The 13,342-nt window shown below is 55.0% G+C and overlaps 1 protein-coding gene across 1 annotated transcript in view; it reads right to left on the bottom strand.

The window, feature by feature from the left end:
* Positions 1 to 1,012: 1,012 nt before the first annotated feature.
* Positions 1,013 to 13,342, bottom strand: part of Vac14 (VAC14 component of PIKFYVE complex) — a 115,182-nt gene continuing 102,852 nt past the window's right edge. Inside the window, exons 15-19 of the mRNA XM_028891078.2 lie at positions 11,149 to 11,323; positions 9,824 to 9,942; positions 8,732 to 8,811; positions 6,123 to 6,273; positions 1,013 to 1,604 (exon numbers count right to left, since the gene is read on the bottom strand). Coding sequence (XP_028746911.1) covers positions 1,442 to 1,604; positions 6,123 to 6,273; positions 8,732 to 8,811; positions 9,824 to 9,942; positions 11,149 to 11,323 — 688 coding nt within the window. The 3' untranslated portion in view covers positions 1,013 to 1,441. The remainder of the gene's footprint in view (positions 1,605 to 6,122; positions 6,274 to 8,731; positions 8,812 to 9,823; positions 9,943 to 11,148; positions 11,324 to 13,342) is intronic.

The raw sequence follows: 13,342 nt of genomic DNA, 5'->3' as shown, positions 1-13,342 counted from the left end.
GGGAAAGGCCGGGCGGGCGCGGGCCCATTCACGGCCAGAAACCAGGGCTTTGAAATCCGAGCCCTGGCGCTGCCAGACTGGTCGGGCTAGAGGGGCCGGCGGGCGCGGGCGCCACCGCGGGTCCGGGCGGCGCAGGGGCGGGGCCCGATCGGCCCCCGGCGGGAGCGGCCCCCCGCTTGTACCTTCAAGGCCTTGGGCTCGCTAAAGATGAGCCCCCGCCGTGGATGAGGTCCTTAGCGCAGCCCGCCGGACCGACGGCTAACGCGGAGCAGGCGCGTAGAGGGGGAACGGGAGCTGGCTGCGTTGGAGCTGTCCACCCCACAGGCCATCCATAAACTCCAGCCCTCCTGTACAAATGTCCTTCCGCTCCTTTTCTAACTGGTGCCGATGCCACCTGGATTGGGGGTGGAAATAGTGATGGTGCCCTGGCCCAACTTCCTCGTGAGTAGGGGTCTGTGTCGGACCTGCAGTGTAGTGTGTGGGGATGCACGCATGTGCACGTGGGCGAGGGCAAATACTGCCGTCGTCCTGGAGACTCCAGGTGAACCTACTCTCAGGGGGGACACATAGTTAGAGCTCTAGGGAAAAGCAGGCACAAACTCCAAGCGACTAAAGGGACACAGTAGGCAATTAGGGGTTCATCCGAAGGCCAAGCCAAGAGGAGCCAAAGCCTGGTGACAGGTACAGAGGTTCTTTGAGCTAAATCAAAGGTTGGGGAATCCATCTCTGACTACTTTCCTCCCACTACTCAGTGATCTGCAGTGTCCTGCTGTGCTATCCCAGCCTATGGGGACATCCACATTGCACAGGGAATGAGAAACCAGGATTAAGGAATGGGAGTAAAGCCAAGAGGAAGGTTCTGGTCCTGGGAAGAGCTGAGTCCTGGACCCACATCCCCATCAGGTGAATGAGCAGGGCCCAGCATGAAGCCAGCTTTCCGGGGCAGGCAAGGCCCCGGGGCAGCTACAGCATCAGGCTAGGCACAGTGCGGGCAAAGAAAGGAGCAGGCAGGTTTGGTTAAGGATTCTGTCATTTCTTTATTGGGGCAGGGATGGACATCATTCGGTAGAGGTCTTTGTGCTGGTCTGTGTGCATCATCCACGCAGATGGACATAGACAGAGACACCATGCCAGTGCTTTGGGGCCAAGGTCAAGCTCTTCTCTCAGGGGAATTGGAAAGAGGCTGCTTCAGATTCTGAGGCTGTGGTCTGACTCAGGAGGGAAGCCACTGGTCCCAAGCCTGGGTGTAGCTGACAGTGCTGGGCTCCAGGCACTCCGCTGGGAGGAGCTGGGGTTGACAGAGCCCACCGTTCCCCTCCCCGTCCTGGGCTGGTGGTCAGGTCCAGCCCTGCCTGAGGCAGGTTCTCAGGCATCTTGTGGCCTCAGCCTGGAGACCCTGAGTGCTTCAGGGCCCACCTGGGCCCTTGTCATGCCAGGCACATCAGAGGACAACTCTGCGGTCCAGGTGATCCCCACGCCCGCTGCGCTGGTGTCTTACTTCCAGGTGCTGTCTCTGGACTTTCTCAAAGTGCTGCAGGAGCTCTGTGTAGTCGATGCTGGGGGAGTCACCTTTCTGGGACTTGGGGGCAGCTTTCAGACTGTCTCTGGGAAGATGGGAAGAAGTCAGAATCAGTATCTGCATCATGGTAGGTTCTGGTGGGAGTCTGGTAGGGCATGTGTGTCCCTGCCCAGCAATACCTTTACACCAGCCAGACCCACAGTGCTTGGGGTCCCATGTCTACCCCCTTTCCTGCAGCTGGTGGGAACAGCCAATACACTGCTTGGATATCTCTCAGCCTGTGGGCTGTTGATGGCGCCCAGAGCAGGCATTGCATGGGGAAGCATTTCCTGTTTACCAGTGGCTCCCTTTGGGGTGAGAGCCAGGGCTAGCAGCCAGCCAGGAAGCCAGCTGGGGCCTGGAACAGGGTCTGGAGAGAAGGGGGAGGTAGCAGCCAGCCCTTTCTCAGTGGCATGGCTGGTGCTGCTGACAGCTGGGATCACTGAAGTCTCTGCTGGACCTGCAACCGGGCAGGGCACTGGGTCCCAAGGCCTGCAGTCACTACTGTCCCCAGAGAAGAAGAGCTTATCTCACCAGTGGAGAGGCCGATGGTACCTAATCCCACTGCTCCCATTCTCCTTGGCTGTCTGTATTGCTGCATAGGCTGTGCACGGTCTATCCACAGTGCACATGGTCCTCCCAACTCTTTGATGTACAGCCTTGGTGCCTTACATCAACTGTGTTAGCTTGCCACCCAGGTCCCTGTCCCCTTCCTGTCTCTCCAGCACAGCCTTAGGCGCCCCCATTCCCCCTTCCCTCACTGGCCTGGAAGCCCTGGCAAAGGGTTTCATGAAGACTGAGGGCCACTCAGCTAAGCAGACTTCCTGGGCCTTTGAGTTGGTGAAGAGTTCCCAGCATGGCTGGTGCTGCCCGCGGCTGGGGACAGGAGCTAGGCAGGCCTGGCCTAGACATCTGACCCTGGGCACGTGACTCCACTTCCTAATCTGTAAAGGAGCCATGCCACGGTGTAGATATAAGTTCCCTCCTGGTACTACATGGAAGACTTGCCTCGTGTCCAGCCCCAGCTCAGGTATGAGACGGGCAGCTATACACAGCTCTGCCACCCCGAGGAGAGCAAGCAGCCCAAAGCCTGGTGCACCTGGCTGCTGTCTAGACTAGGGAGACACAACAGAGCTCCCTCAATCACACCTTCCCCAGTGAGGTTGGCTGGACTAGAAAAACCAATGGCTGAAGGCAGAAGGTGGTGTGGCCTGCTCAGTTTCAGGTCAGGATCAGGGCACAACTGCTCCCAGATTCAACTTTGGGGAGTTGAGTCTGCTTCCACGTGCTAGCCCACACTGCTCCTTCCTTTCTTTAAGGAAGACACACTGCCTGAAACATCTTTTTTTTTTTTTTTTTTTTTTTTTTTTTTTTTTTTTAACAGTGCTTAAGATCCCTCCCTGCTCCTCTTTAAAGCATCCACACGCCCTCCTGAAAACATCTTAGTATCTGTGGCCGATGTTTCCCTGGGCCTTGAGCCACGGCCTCTTGAGCAAGGGTTTGACCACTGTTGGTTGAAGCGTGAGAGTGGCCTGGCGATGCCTACTTGGCTGTCATTTGGGGGCTTTGCTGCTGGTTGACTCCCCTGGGAATGGGAGAAGGGGCCTCTCCGGCCCAAGGGCTATCGGCAGAGGGAACAACCCAGATCCTAAGGGGGCAGAGGGAATTGGAGCTTGTAGCCCTAGGTCCAGGGTGTGGCTGTTAGACAATTTAATCTGGGACAGGGGAGAGATTCAAGGCCACAACGATGACACTGGGGGGTGCCCATGAGTCTACATGCTGTCTTGACAACACCCTTAGAAATCTTGGGGCCCGGGGCTGGAGAGGGCTCAGGTTAGAGCACTGGCGCTTTCAAGTCCTAGTTCAATCCCAGCACCACAGGAGGTCAGAACCATCTCATATGAGTTCGAGTGCCTGCTCTGGTAGTGCAGACAGAAAGCGCAAAGCTAACAAGAGAAATGTCTCGAAAAAAAAAAAAAAAAAAAAAAAAAAAAGAAATCTTGGGGCCCAAGTCCAGAGCAAGGACTAATAAGAGGTTTTGGGGAGTGTTGTTAGTTTGTCAATTTGGCACAAACTAGAGTTACTCAGGAAGAGGAACTTCAACTGAGGAATTGCCTCTATCAGACTGGCCTGTAGGCATGTGTATGGGCATTTCTGGTTAATGACTGATGTGGGTGGTGCCACCCCTGGGCGAGTAAGCTGAGCGAGGCAGTAAGTCACTTCCCTGCATGGCCTCTGCTTCAGTTCCTGCCTTGACTCTCAGAGACGGACTATTACCTGGAACTCTAAGACGGAATAAACCCTCTCCTCCTCAAGTTGCCTTTGGTCAGTGTTTTGTCACAGCAATAGAAGGCAAACTAGAACAAAGATACCCGGGGTGGGGGCTGGGGAAGCGGCTGGACCTTGCTCTCTGGGACCTCAGAGTAGTGAGCTGTTTTGCCCTGTGGTAGGGGGATCCTTCCCTGCCATGATCCGCCTTGCTGTTTGCTTGCGACAGCATCTCATGTACCTCAGGCTGGCCTTTATAGCCACGGACATCTTTGAACTCCTGATTCTCCCGCCTTTACCTCTCCAGTGTTTGGAGGATAAGCATCACCCTACCCATCACAATGCCATGCTTTCTTCCCCATACTCCTCAGGTACGGTAACAGGGACACCTGGCTGACAGCAGTTTAGAGCTGACACGTTCCCCTGCCATCCCACCCATATATCTGCCACCAGCGTTTCTTTTAGGGAACCCCTCTTGCCTCCCTGAGGGTGGTTACGAAGCCTGAGAGTGGCCTGCAGCCCCCAACCCTGAGAACACAGGGAGGTATGGGTGGCAAGTGCATCAACCTCCCCAGCTGTTCTGCTTCAGGCCGGCTGCCTGCCAGCTGCCTGCCCCACCCTGGGCTGGGAATGCCCACAGCCCCTTTCCAGAGTGGGAGCTGCCCCTCTGCACCCAAACCTGCAACCTGACTCCCCCTCCAGCTGTCTGAGGTTCCTTACCACCCACTGTTTCCATGCCTGTATCTATATTCGATTTTCCTAGCTCCTTGCAAAGGCAGGAAGGCTGAGAACACCCCAACACCTCCTGCCCATTTAGTCCCCATGTGCATTTATCAAGAAACTGGGAGCCCAGAGAGGGTATGGAACATGCCTGAGGCCACACAGCAAAGCTATGGAGAACTTGGGCCAGATCCTATTCCAGGCCTGAAACCATTCACTGACCGCGTGAGAGTCTTCTCCACAAGGGCCCATCCCTTGGGCTCAAGAGTGTCTTGTTGAACCACACAGAGGCCAAGAAAAGTCTGGTACCTAGTTTCTCTGAGGATTTATCCTGCCTTGACCGGGCAGCTTTCCCCTCCCCTCCCCTCCCAGACAAGAAAGTGGCTCTGGGAAGTGGCAGGGTTTGTTGCCTGGCCTGAGGCCTCTCCCAGGGCAGTGCCCTTCCTCCACCTTCCCCTCATCAGTGCCTGTAGAGGGCAGGCCGAGGAGGCATGCTGTCACCTCAAGGCCTCTCTCCTCTCAGAAGCAGGAGATGCTCATTTGGGAGGAATCCAGACCAGCCCAAGCCTGCAGTAGCTTTCCTGCATCCTGGTATGCATACTCAACACCCCAAGTATTCCAGACTTCACTTGGTTGAAACTTGGAGCTGACAAGAAGACACAGTCAGCACAGGCTGACTGGGAGAGGTGCAGGGAAGGGTGGACTGGGCAGCAGGCTTATCCTGAGGCTGTCTGCATCTACCGTCAGGGCAAATGCCTGAGGTCTTCGCTGCAGCAAGGCGCCAGGCCTGCTGAGTGGCTCCGATGGCCTAGGAGGGAATTCTAGACACACAGGGCAGCTGGTGCAAGCTGGGTGCACTCCATTCAGCGTAAATCTTCTCAGTGGCTCTGCTTGTTTCCATGGTGACCTGACAAGTGAAATTTTCCATCTCCAATGCCAAATGCCTGTGGATGAGGCGAAGCCTCCAAGGGTTACCAAATATAGACACAGCCCAACAGGCTGTGGGGCCAGGGCCAGCAGAGGGTTCAGGGTGGGAGCTTGGATTCCCCCTGCCCAGAGGATGCCAGGCTGGGCCAGTCAGACATGTTCTTCCTGAGAGTAGGGCCCTAGCAGGGTAGCTCAGGTCCATTCTTGCCTCCTATTCCTCTGGATTGGCAGTGGGAAGGTCCTAGTGATGCTGAGGCTCCCAGAGGGCCAGGTGAGCATCTACTAGAATGGAATGACAAGGCAAGGCATCTAAGCCTGGAGGTGCCTAAGACTTGGCTCTACCTGGCTCTCTGGACCCCTCACTCACTCCCCATCCCTGGAGCTCCTCTCTCTAGGGGCCTCTGCTGGGCAAAGTTCTCAAACTGAGGCCTAGTCTCTCTGAGCTCCCCCAAGCTGCTCAGAAAAGCACAGCTATGTATTTCTGCCCCATAAACACTCCCAGAACCTCCCGTCTTGGGATCTGTTGTGGATTTGAAGACAGGGTTGGTATGACAAAGGGGTATAGGACCAGGGCACTTCAGCAAGCCCCTAGGATCTCCCATGGTACAGGCCTGGAGGCAGAGGGCAGTGCCCTGGGCCCAGCACTCACTCAGTCTGCAGCAGCTCTGGGTTGGGCACACACTGGAGCCGGTGAGAGAGCAGCTGGAAGGCGCTGCTCTGGGGCAGCAGCATGAGCAAGCCGTACAGGGCCTTGATCAGGTATGGGTTGTTCTTCACATCCAGCAGCTGCAGGCGCAGATCTGCAGCAGGGTAGAGGTCAGGGGTCAGGGATCTTGGCCCTGCTCTGGAATACACTAGCCCAGATCCCCTGCCTTGGCCGGTCTGGAGAGGACTGGAAGCATCCCAGACCTGGCACTGCTAGGCTGAGACACACCTGCCCTAGGATGAAGCAGTGGCTCCTCCCTAGCCAGCCAGGTCTGGACCCCTTCTCTCACAGAATTTCAGCCATTTCCATGACCTAATTTCTCTCCACCTAGCCATTTGACTGCCCTGTCTAGCAGCCCCCTCAGCCTAAGATCCCAACCTGCTGCTGGGCTAGGCCCACCTCCCCTAGGCTCAGCTGCTGCCTTGGTAATGAGGGCTGGGGGTGGGGGCTTATAGAATAACAGATTCCCCAGTTGGCTCTGCACGTGCCAGCATGTGAGCTATAAATAGGGTGAGCTGGAGAGAAAGAGTGGATTAGGGCTTTGCTAAGGGAGGGCAGGAGGGAAAATGCCTTTTTGTGTAGTGAGGCATACACCAAAGCCCAGTGTCTGGGAGGTGATGTGGATATCCAACTTAGACATAGCCACTCACCGCCCCACCCCTTCAAGGGCGGGGACATTCTTGCTCTCTGCCCGGGATGTATGTCAACCCTAGGAGTGTGGACCTGCTAGTGGCCAGCTGCATCTCAAGGTGGCTGCAGCCTATCCAGGGCCTGACGGGAGAGCAGAAGCTGCTTCCCTGCCTCCTGGGCCTTTAGTACCACCGCTCCTCCTGCACCTTAGCCCTTGGCAGACCTTATGTGTAGATAAGGAGCCACACCTTCTAGAGTGGTCTTGCCTCCCAGCAGGAGTTGGGCAAGGAGTCTGGGAGGATGCTGGGAGACTGAATGGTCAGGCCCTGGTGCCAGGTAGCAGAGGGCTGGGTGGCCTCTCTTATCCCAAGAGGCAGAAGCCATAGGCACCTATGAAATGGTAGCATCCATATCTGATATTCAGCCAAATTTCCCAGCAGAGAACTCCTACAATCTTCAGTCTCTGAAACAAAACATCTTGCATGCTGATGCATTCAAGGGTGAGCTGATCACCAATGGCCAAAGTCAATCAACCATGCGTAATAATGAAGCTCCCATAAAAACTCTGGACTAGGTTGGGAAAGGTATGCCCTCCTCTTCCTCCGATTCCATTGTAGTGTCCTTTATGAGAAGCAGTAAATGTGCTTCCAGGGTTCCGTGAACCACTCAAGCAAACTAACCAAACCCCAGGGCTTGTGTGAGCCCTCATTTAGAGCTGGACAGTTAGAAGCCCAGGCCTATGAGACTGGATGCTAGCTCCAGATAGGCTGTAACTGGGGACTAACTTGCATTGGAGGATGCTTAGCTAGCTGGGAGAGCAGGAGGAACAGCTGTTGGGTTACAGAAGAGTTGATCTGCACGGTGTGTGCACAGCAGAACTTTCTACCATGCACACAGCTCTGGAAAAGCCTGCACCTATTTCCAGCTCTTTCTTGCCTTTCAGCCTAGAGGACACTAGGCCTGCCTTGCACCTTTGCGGGCAGCACCTTCCCCTTCTTATACTCGAGGATGAACTGCTCAGGGCTTCCTCTGGATCAGCCTAGACCTGCCTTCAGGGGAGCCCCTCTACTCTGTGGGGCCGGCCCTCAGGAAGTGAGATGCTAGGCAGGGCATGCTTTGGACAGTTGAGAAGAGGGTTTCCCTCCTGCTCTGCTGTCTCCAGGACCTGAGTCACTGCAGCACCTGCTGCTTGGAGCAGCTGGTCCTTTAACTGCGAGGGAGCTGGGAAGGAAGATCTTTGAGGCCCTGAATTTTCTTTTTGGTCCCAGGGTAAAGGCTTATTGCTCAGACCAGAGATGTTGCCAAGGAGCTGGAGGCCCAGGTGGCCATCTAGGCTAGGAAGGTGGCCTCAGCCAGGGCTGCCTCTGGCTTCTCTAGCACCCTGTCAGCACACACGTTACTTCGAGTGCTTTCCGCTTTGGGGAGCAGACGCTGCATGTGTGGAGGTGCCGGGGCTGTGCTCGCCCGCTGGCGCTTCTTCTGCACACTCAGCTGTGTTACTCACCAGGCAGCGCCGCCCGTCGGCTCCTGGCAAATGCTCTCTCCCTCAGGAGAGGGACAGCACAGCTCCTAGGTGAGCAGGAATACATGTAAGGGGTGCCCAGAACCCCAGAGTCAGGGTCTGGTTTTAATACCTGATGGGTTTCATGTCAGCACTGGCTTTGAGGAAGCAGACAAAATTAAGTTCTGATGCCATGCATACCATCCCACTCCAGTTGGCTTATCACCAATCACTGTCATCTCTTACTATTACATTCTTGACAATCTAGAACACTCCTGGGGTCATGGCCCTCTTTTCTGTCTCCAAGTTCGGTCAAGATGGTATCTGAACTTGGCTCTAAACCTCCACCTCTTCCTCTAGGCCAGCTGAAGGCCACGGCAGGTCTGTGGTTAGAGGCAGGGGTCCAGACAAGGGCTCTTACATGTAAAGATGGGACACTCAATCAGCTGCACCAGTTTATCCACCTCTGTGAGGAAGTCCACGGTGACTTCCAGGTCCCCACTGGGTGGGCGGTCAAGGAAAGTCTCCCCATTGAAGTGTCTTTGCCCAAGGAGCGACAAAGGGTGGACCCCAGGGCCTGGGCTCAGAATTCCATGTGTCCCTCCCTGAGACCTAGTTTCCAGTGCACAGCCTGGCTCTCTTGAAGTGGATTAGTACACGAAGAATATACATCTACTCTGCCTTTCTGCCCTTCTAGATGGGATGTGGCCCAGCTGTCCCTTTCGAATGGGTGCTTGGGTTCTGCTCCCACAGCTGTCCTCTGTCTTCCTGGGCTCAGGACGACATTTGCTGTGGTCCTGTAGTCTGCAGAGAGGACTGTGCTACAGAGGCTCCTGGTTTTCGCCTGAGAGGATAACTCATTAGCAGGCTAGGGAAGCTTGGGAACTGGCCAGGGGGCTCTTGGTCTCTGGGTCACACAAGGGACCAAGAAGGGCAGGCTTAGGCTTTGGAAGGGTGCCAGGCAAGAACACACTGGACCCTTCACTGGAGCTTTCATGGCCCCCAGCTTCTGACCCATTACATCAAGAAGTAAGTCTTATTTCCTGAATATTGTTCTGATCCTAGGTCATAAGTCAGGTTCAAAGATAAGGGTGTTTTGCTTCTCAGTGGTAGATTATGCATGGTGGGCTCCTGGCCCTTCTTGAAGCTTCCAAAGTTTTTGCCATGTGACCCAGCCCTGCAGGTCTCCCTAGCATGTTTCTGTAACAGTGCCTTTTCTATCCATAGAAGGGGCTAGCAGGAGATACAGGGAACTGAGGAGTACCCGTCTCTTCTCTCACTCAGCCTGTCTACTCCTGAGTTTTCCAGGCCTAGCTCCCCTTTGGGAGGCTCTGAAGGACCCTGTTTACTGATAACAGCAGCTTCCTGAACACACCCCACAGCATCCCCAGCGGAAGGCCTTAGTGATGTCTGTCCCAAGCCCCGGAAGCTGAGGCAGGAAGATGGCACCAGGGCCACTCCTGCCCTCACGGGGGGTGGGGGTGGGGGACACTGGATGGCAGTGAGAGGATACAACTTCTGGATGAGGTCGTAGGCATGCCGGTAGTTCTGGGTGAGGAAGCAGAGCGACACCGTGGTAACTGGGTTGTGGCACCAGGAACGGTACAGGCAGCAGAAGAGGTTCTGGCTTTCCTGGGGGAGAGGAGCAGCAGTTAGAAGGCTGGGCTCCCGTCCCTGGGTCCACATAGGACCTGGGGGGGGGGAGACCTCGAGGGGGCTGTGACATGGGCTCTTGGGGGCAGCTGGGGTGCCAGCTCAGCACTGGGCTGTGTTTGGCAGCCCGGCTGGGAACGAGTTGTCACAAAGGAAATGCTGACGGCTCCTTAGACCCTGTCATTAGCTCCTGGCCTCACAGGGCCACATGGTGGTGGCAGCAAGGGCCTACTCAAAAGCAAGCCGACCCTTTGTAAGCTGGCACTTTTGCCTCTGGCAAAATGACATAATTGTCTCTCAGAACTGTGGCTCCAGAGCCTGGGGCTGGGAAGAACTTTCCTCAGGGGCCAGGCTCCTCTGTCTAGCCTCACATCCCACCTTCCCCTACTTTGGCAGCCTACCTCATGTTCTCAGTGTACCAGGAAACCAGTCCTGAAGCTGAGCCCACACTTAGGGAGCCCTTGAGCCTGAAGAAAATTCTTAAGGCCTCTGCGAATGTCTGCAAGGAACCACAGGAGGAAGGCAGGGCTGTGGCCAGGATCGTTCCAAGCCACTGGGCCTCAGATGTCCTCATAGACAAGGGCTTAAATGTCCTTGAGCCTCCCAGGGAAGGGTTGAGGTCATGCTGGACAGGGGGCAGAGGGAAAATGACCCAAACCCAGACTGGGAAATAAATTCCTGGCACTCCTGCATCCATGATGGCACTGGTCCCTGTAAGCTGAGGGAAGCCCAATGTCTCGGCCAAATCATGTGGGCCTGTGAGCTGCATGTCTCTCTGATCTTTCTGATCTACCTTTGAGCATCCTTACCCAAAGCCTGGGACAGGAAACAATGAGATACTATGGCTGATGACAGGCATTTTATAAGACAGATGTGTCCAGCTGTGGGAGTGGGGCCAGAGCAAGGAGGAACACAAGGAGCGCAATTAACCCTTTGTTTCCCAGCAGTATTTCAATTTTGACCATGAGAAGGGCCTTTGCTGGGCAGAGTATCCCAGAACCAGCAGAACCTGTTTCCAAAGGAATAGTAAAAGGTGGATCAGGAATTGGGCAGAGCATGTGGACCTGGCCGGGGACAGGGAAGACTCCCAGTTTACCCACCCCCTGTGAGCTTCCTGGGACCAGCTGAGTAGTGAGCTGAGTGGGCTGTGCACCCACAGGCCTAACACTGAGGTCAGAGGAGTACCAGAGTCTTCAGGTCCTTGAGCTGGTTTCTCAGCTGGAAGAGCTCAGTGGAGGTGAGCAGAATAGTATTGAGGGTGTGCACCATGGTGGACGCGAACTTGAGGTCCTCCTCCCGAAGCAGGATGTCTGCCATAGAGTGGAAGATGTTCTCTGCATTCAGCAGGAGGCAGAGCTGCCTGGAAAACAAACCAGAAAGTGTCACACTATGGAGACTTTTCAGGTCCTAGAGGAATCTGCTCTTTTCTAGGGCTGTAGTGTACGTGGGAACGGGACTTCTGAGCACAGAGAGCCCGCTCTTTACTTCCCAACATCACCTACTTGATCCAGAAACCATGGCTTATATGCTCTATTTGTGTCCCTCCTCCCCTACAAAACAGTCAGGCCTCTGGCTACCAGGGATGCACCAGGATGCCTTCCTAGGATTTCACACACACCAACAAATCTATGTTATATTGTGTGTCTCCCATATACATCAACAATGCCTCCCCATGCCAAGGTGTTCCTGCCCCTCTTGGACCTTACTTCTCTCTAGACTTCATCTTTATCACCACACACAAATACCTCCACACACAAATCAGAAAAGCGGCCCCCCCCCGGGGGGGGGGTCAGAGTATCTGTGCTGTTCAGCTGTACCCTTAGCTAGAGGGATTCCTGCAGGTCTCTGGGCCCAGAAGGATTTGGGGGCTGAATGGACCCTGTGAAGCACCTGGACCACAGCAGTGCTGGCTCCACTGGCCCCCATATATTTCTTTTGGTAAGAGCCTTGGGGTAAGGACTAGGCCCTAAGAAAGAGGCTCTGTCACCAAAGAGGAACCTAGAGAATGAAGAAAAGCAGGTTTCCCAGGGTCCCTGGGGCAAGCTGAAATAACAGCAGACAAGCACATTTTGAAGTCAGACTAGGAGGAGCCTGCTGGTGGAGCAGAAGTGGGCAAGGGGCTAGTGAGCAGGTGAGTGTGCGTGCCTTCTGTTGGATAGGATTAGTGGCTCAAGATACCTTCCTTGTCTCATGCCTCTGGTCTGGGGCTGATGTCCTCTGCCTGCCTGACTGCCCTAAAAAGTAGCACCACAGATTAGACAAGGGGCAGAGGCTTCACGGTACTGTGCACTGAAGGACATGAACCATGCTTTGAGGCTACAAGCCTCAAGAAGTTTCAACAAGGCTACTTACTTCCTGCCAGGCACTGACCTTGTATGGAACTTGATTAGGCTGGATTTCTTTCTTCTCTGTGAACACCAGTCATGGCTTTGCAACTAGGCTTGAGGTGATTCTGCCACATCCCCAGCCAAAAAACCCAGAGTATTTGGTAATGGAGAGGCCAAACTATGAAGCACAAACAGCTCTAGCCTAGATCCAATGGAAGCAGCAGGCTTGGGCATGGTGGGGTGGGGGTGGGGTTGGAGGAGGGAGGACCCGTGAACAGGGGTTCCTGGATCTCCATTGCACACTCACTCAGGTGCTTAAGGCCACTTCCATATGGGTGGGCAAAGGCTTTGTGCTTCAAACCCAGCCAGTATCTCTGTACAGACATTTCTTAATCTTTCCAATGGGGGCAATGCTTCTCTAAAATGGGGGAGTAACCAGAAGGCAGGTGGGAAGACATCTCATGTGAGGTAACCAAGGGTTTGGTGCATGGCACCCAGGGACAAAAGCCTCCACCACGGTACAGATGACAGTCAGCAGGCAGGTGGTAGCCCTTCTGTAGAAGTCAGACAATTTTCCTGCCCCCATCCACCCTTGGATGAGCCCTGTCTCCAAGGCCATGGGACAGAAATGTTCAAAAAGGGCAGGCTAGCGAGGGAAAGAGAACCGACAAATGGTCACAAGTGTCTGTCGCCGGCAGCTGCTGCCGTCTCCATGACAGAGACCAGCAGCTGAATGGCTGCTAGGCAGTGCTTTCCAAGGATCCCAGGTCAGCCAGGCTGCGACTTGCAGCAGCCGGAGGGAGGGTTAGGGATGGTTTGGAGGGACAGGCAAGGCTGAGAAGAAACAAGAAGGCACCATGGTCTCCTGCTGTCCCAGAGAACCCGGGGCACGCTGACAGTGTTGCAGGTCAGGGTGGTAGAATCTTCTGGAAACACTCTTTTCTTCTGCCACTGGTTCCCCTCGACCTCACCTGACTGTGCCACCCCCCCCCCTCTGATTTTGTCTCCCAGTGGGCTCGAGTCTCATGAATATATTCAAAGTGGCCTAGAGT

The sequence above is a fragment of the Peromyscus leucopus genome, chromosome 5 (genome assembly GCF_004664715.2).
Source record: "Peromyscus leucopus breed LL Stock chromosome 5, UCI_PerLeu_2.1, whole genome shotgun sequence".
NCBI classification, from domain to species: Eukaryota; Metazoa; Chordata; class Mammalia; order Rodentia; family Cricetidae; genus Peromyscus; species Peromyscus leucopus.
Note: the sequence above shows the minus strand (reverse complement) of the source record. Positions and strands in the feature narration are given on the sequence as shown.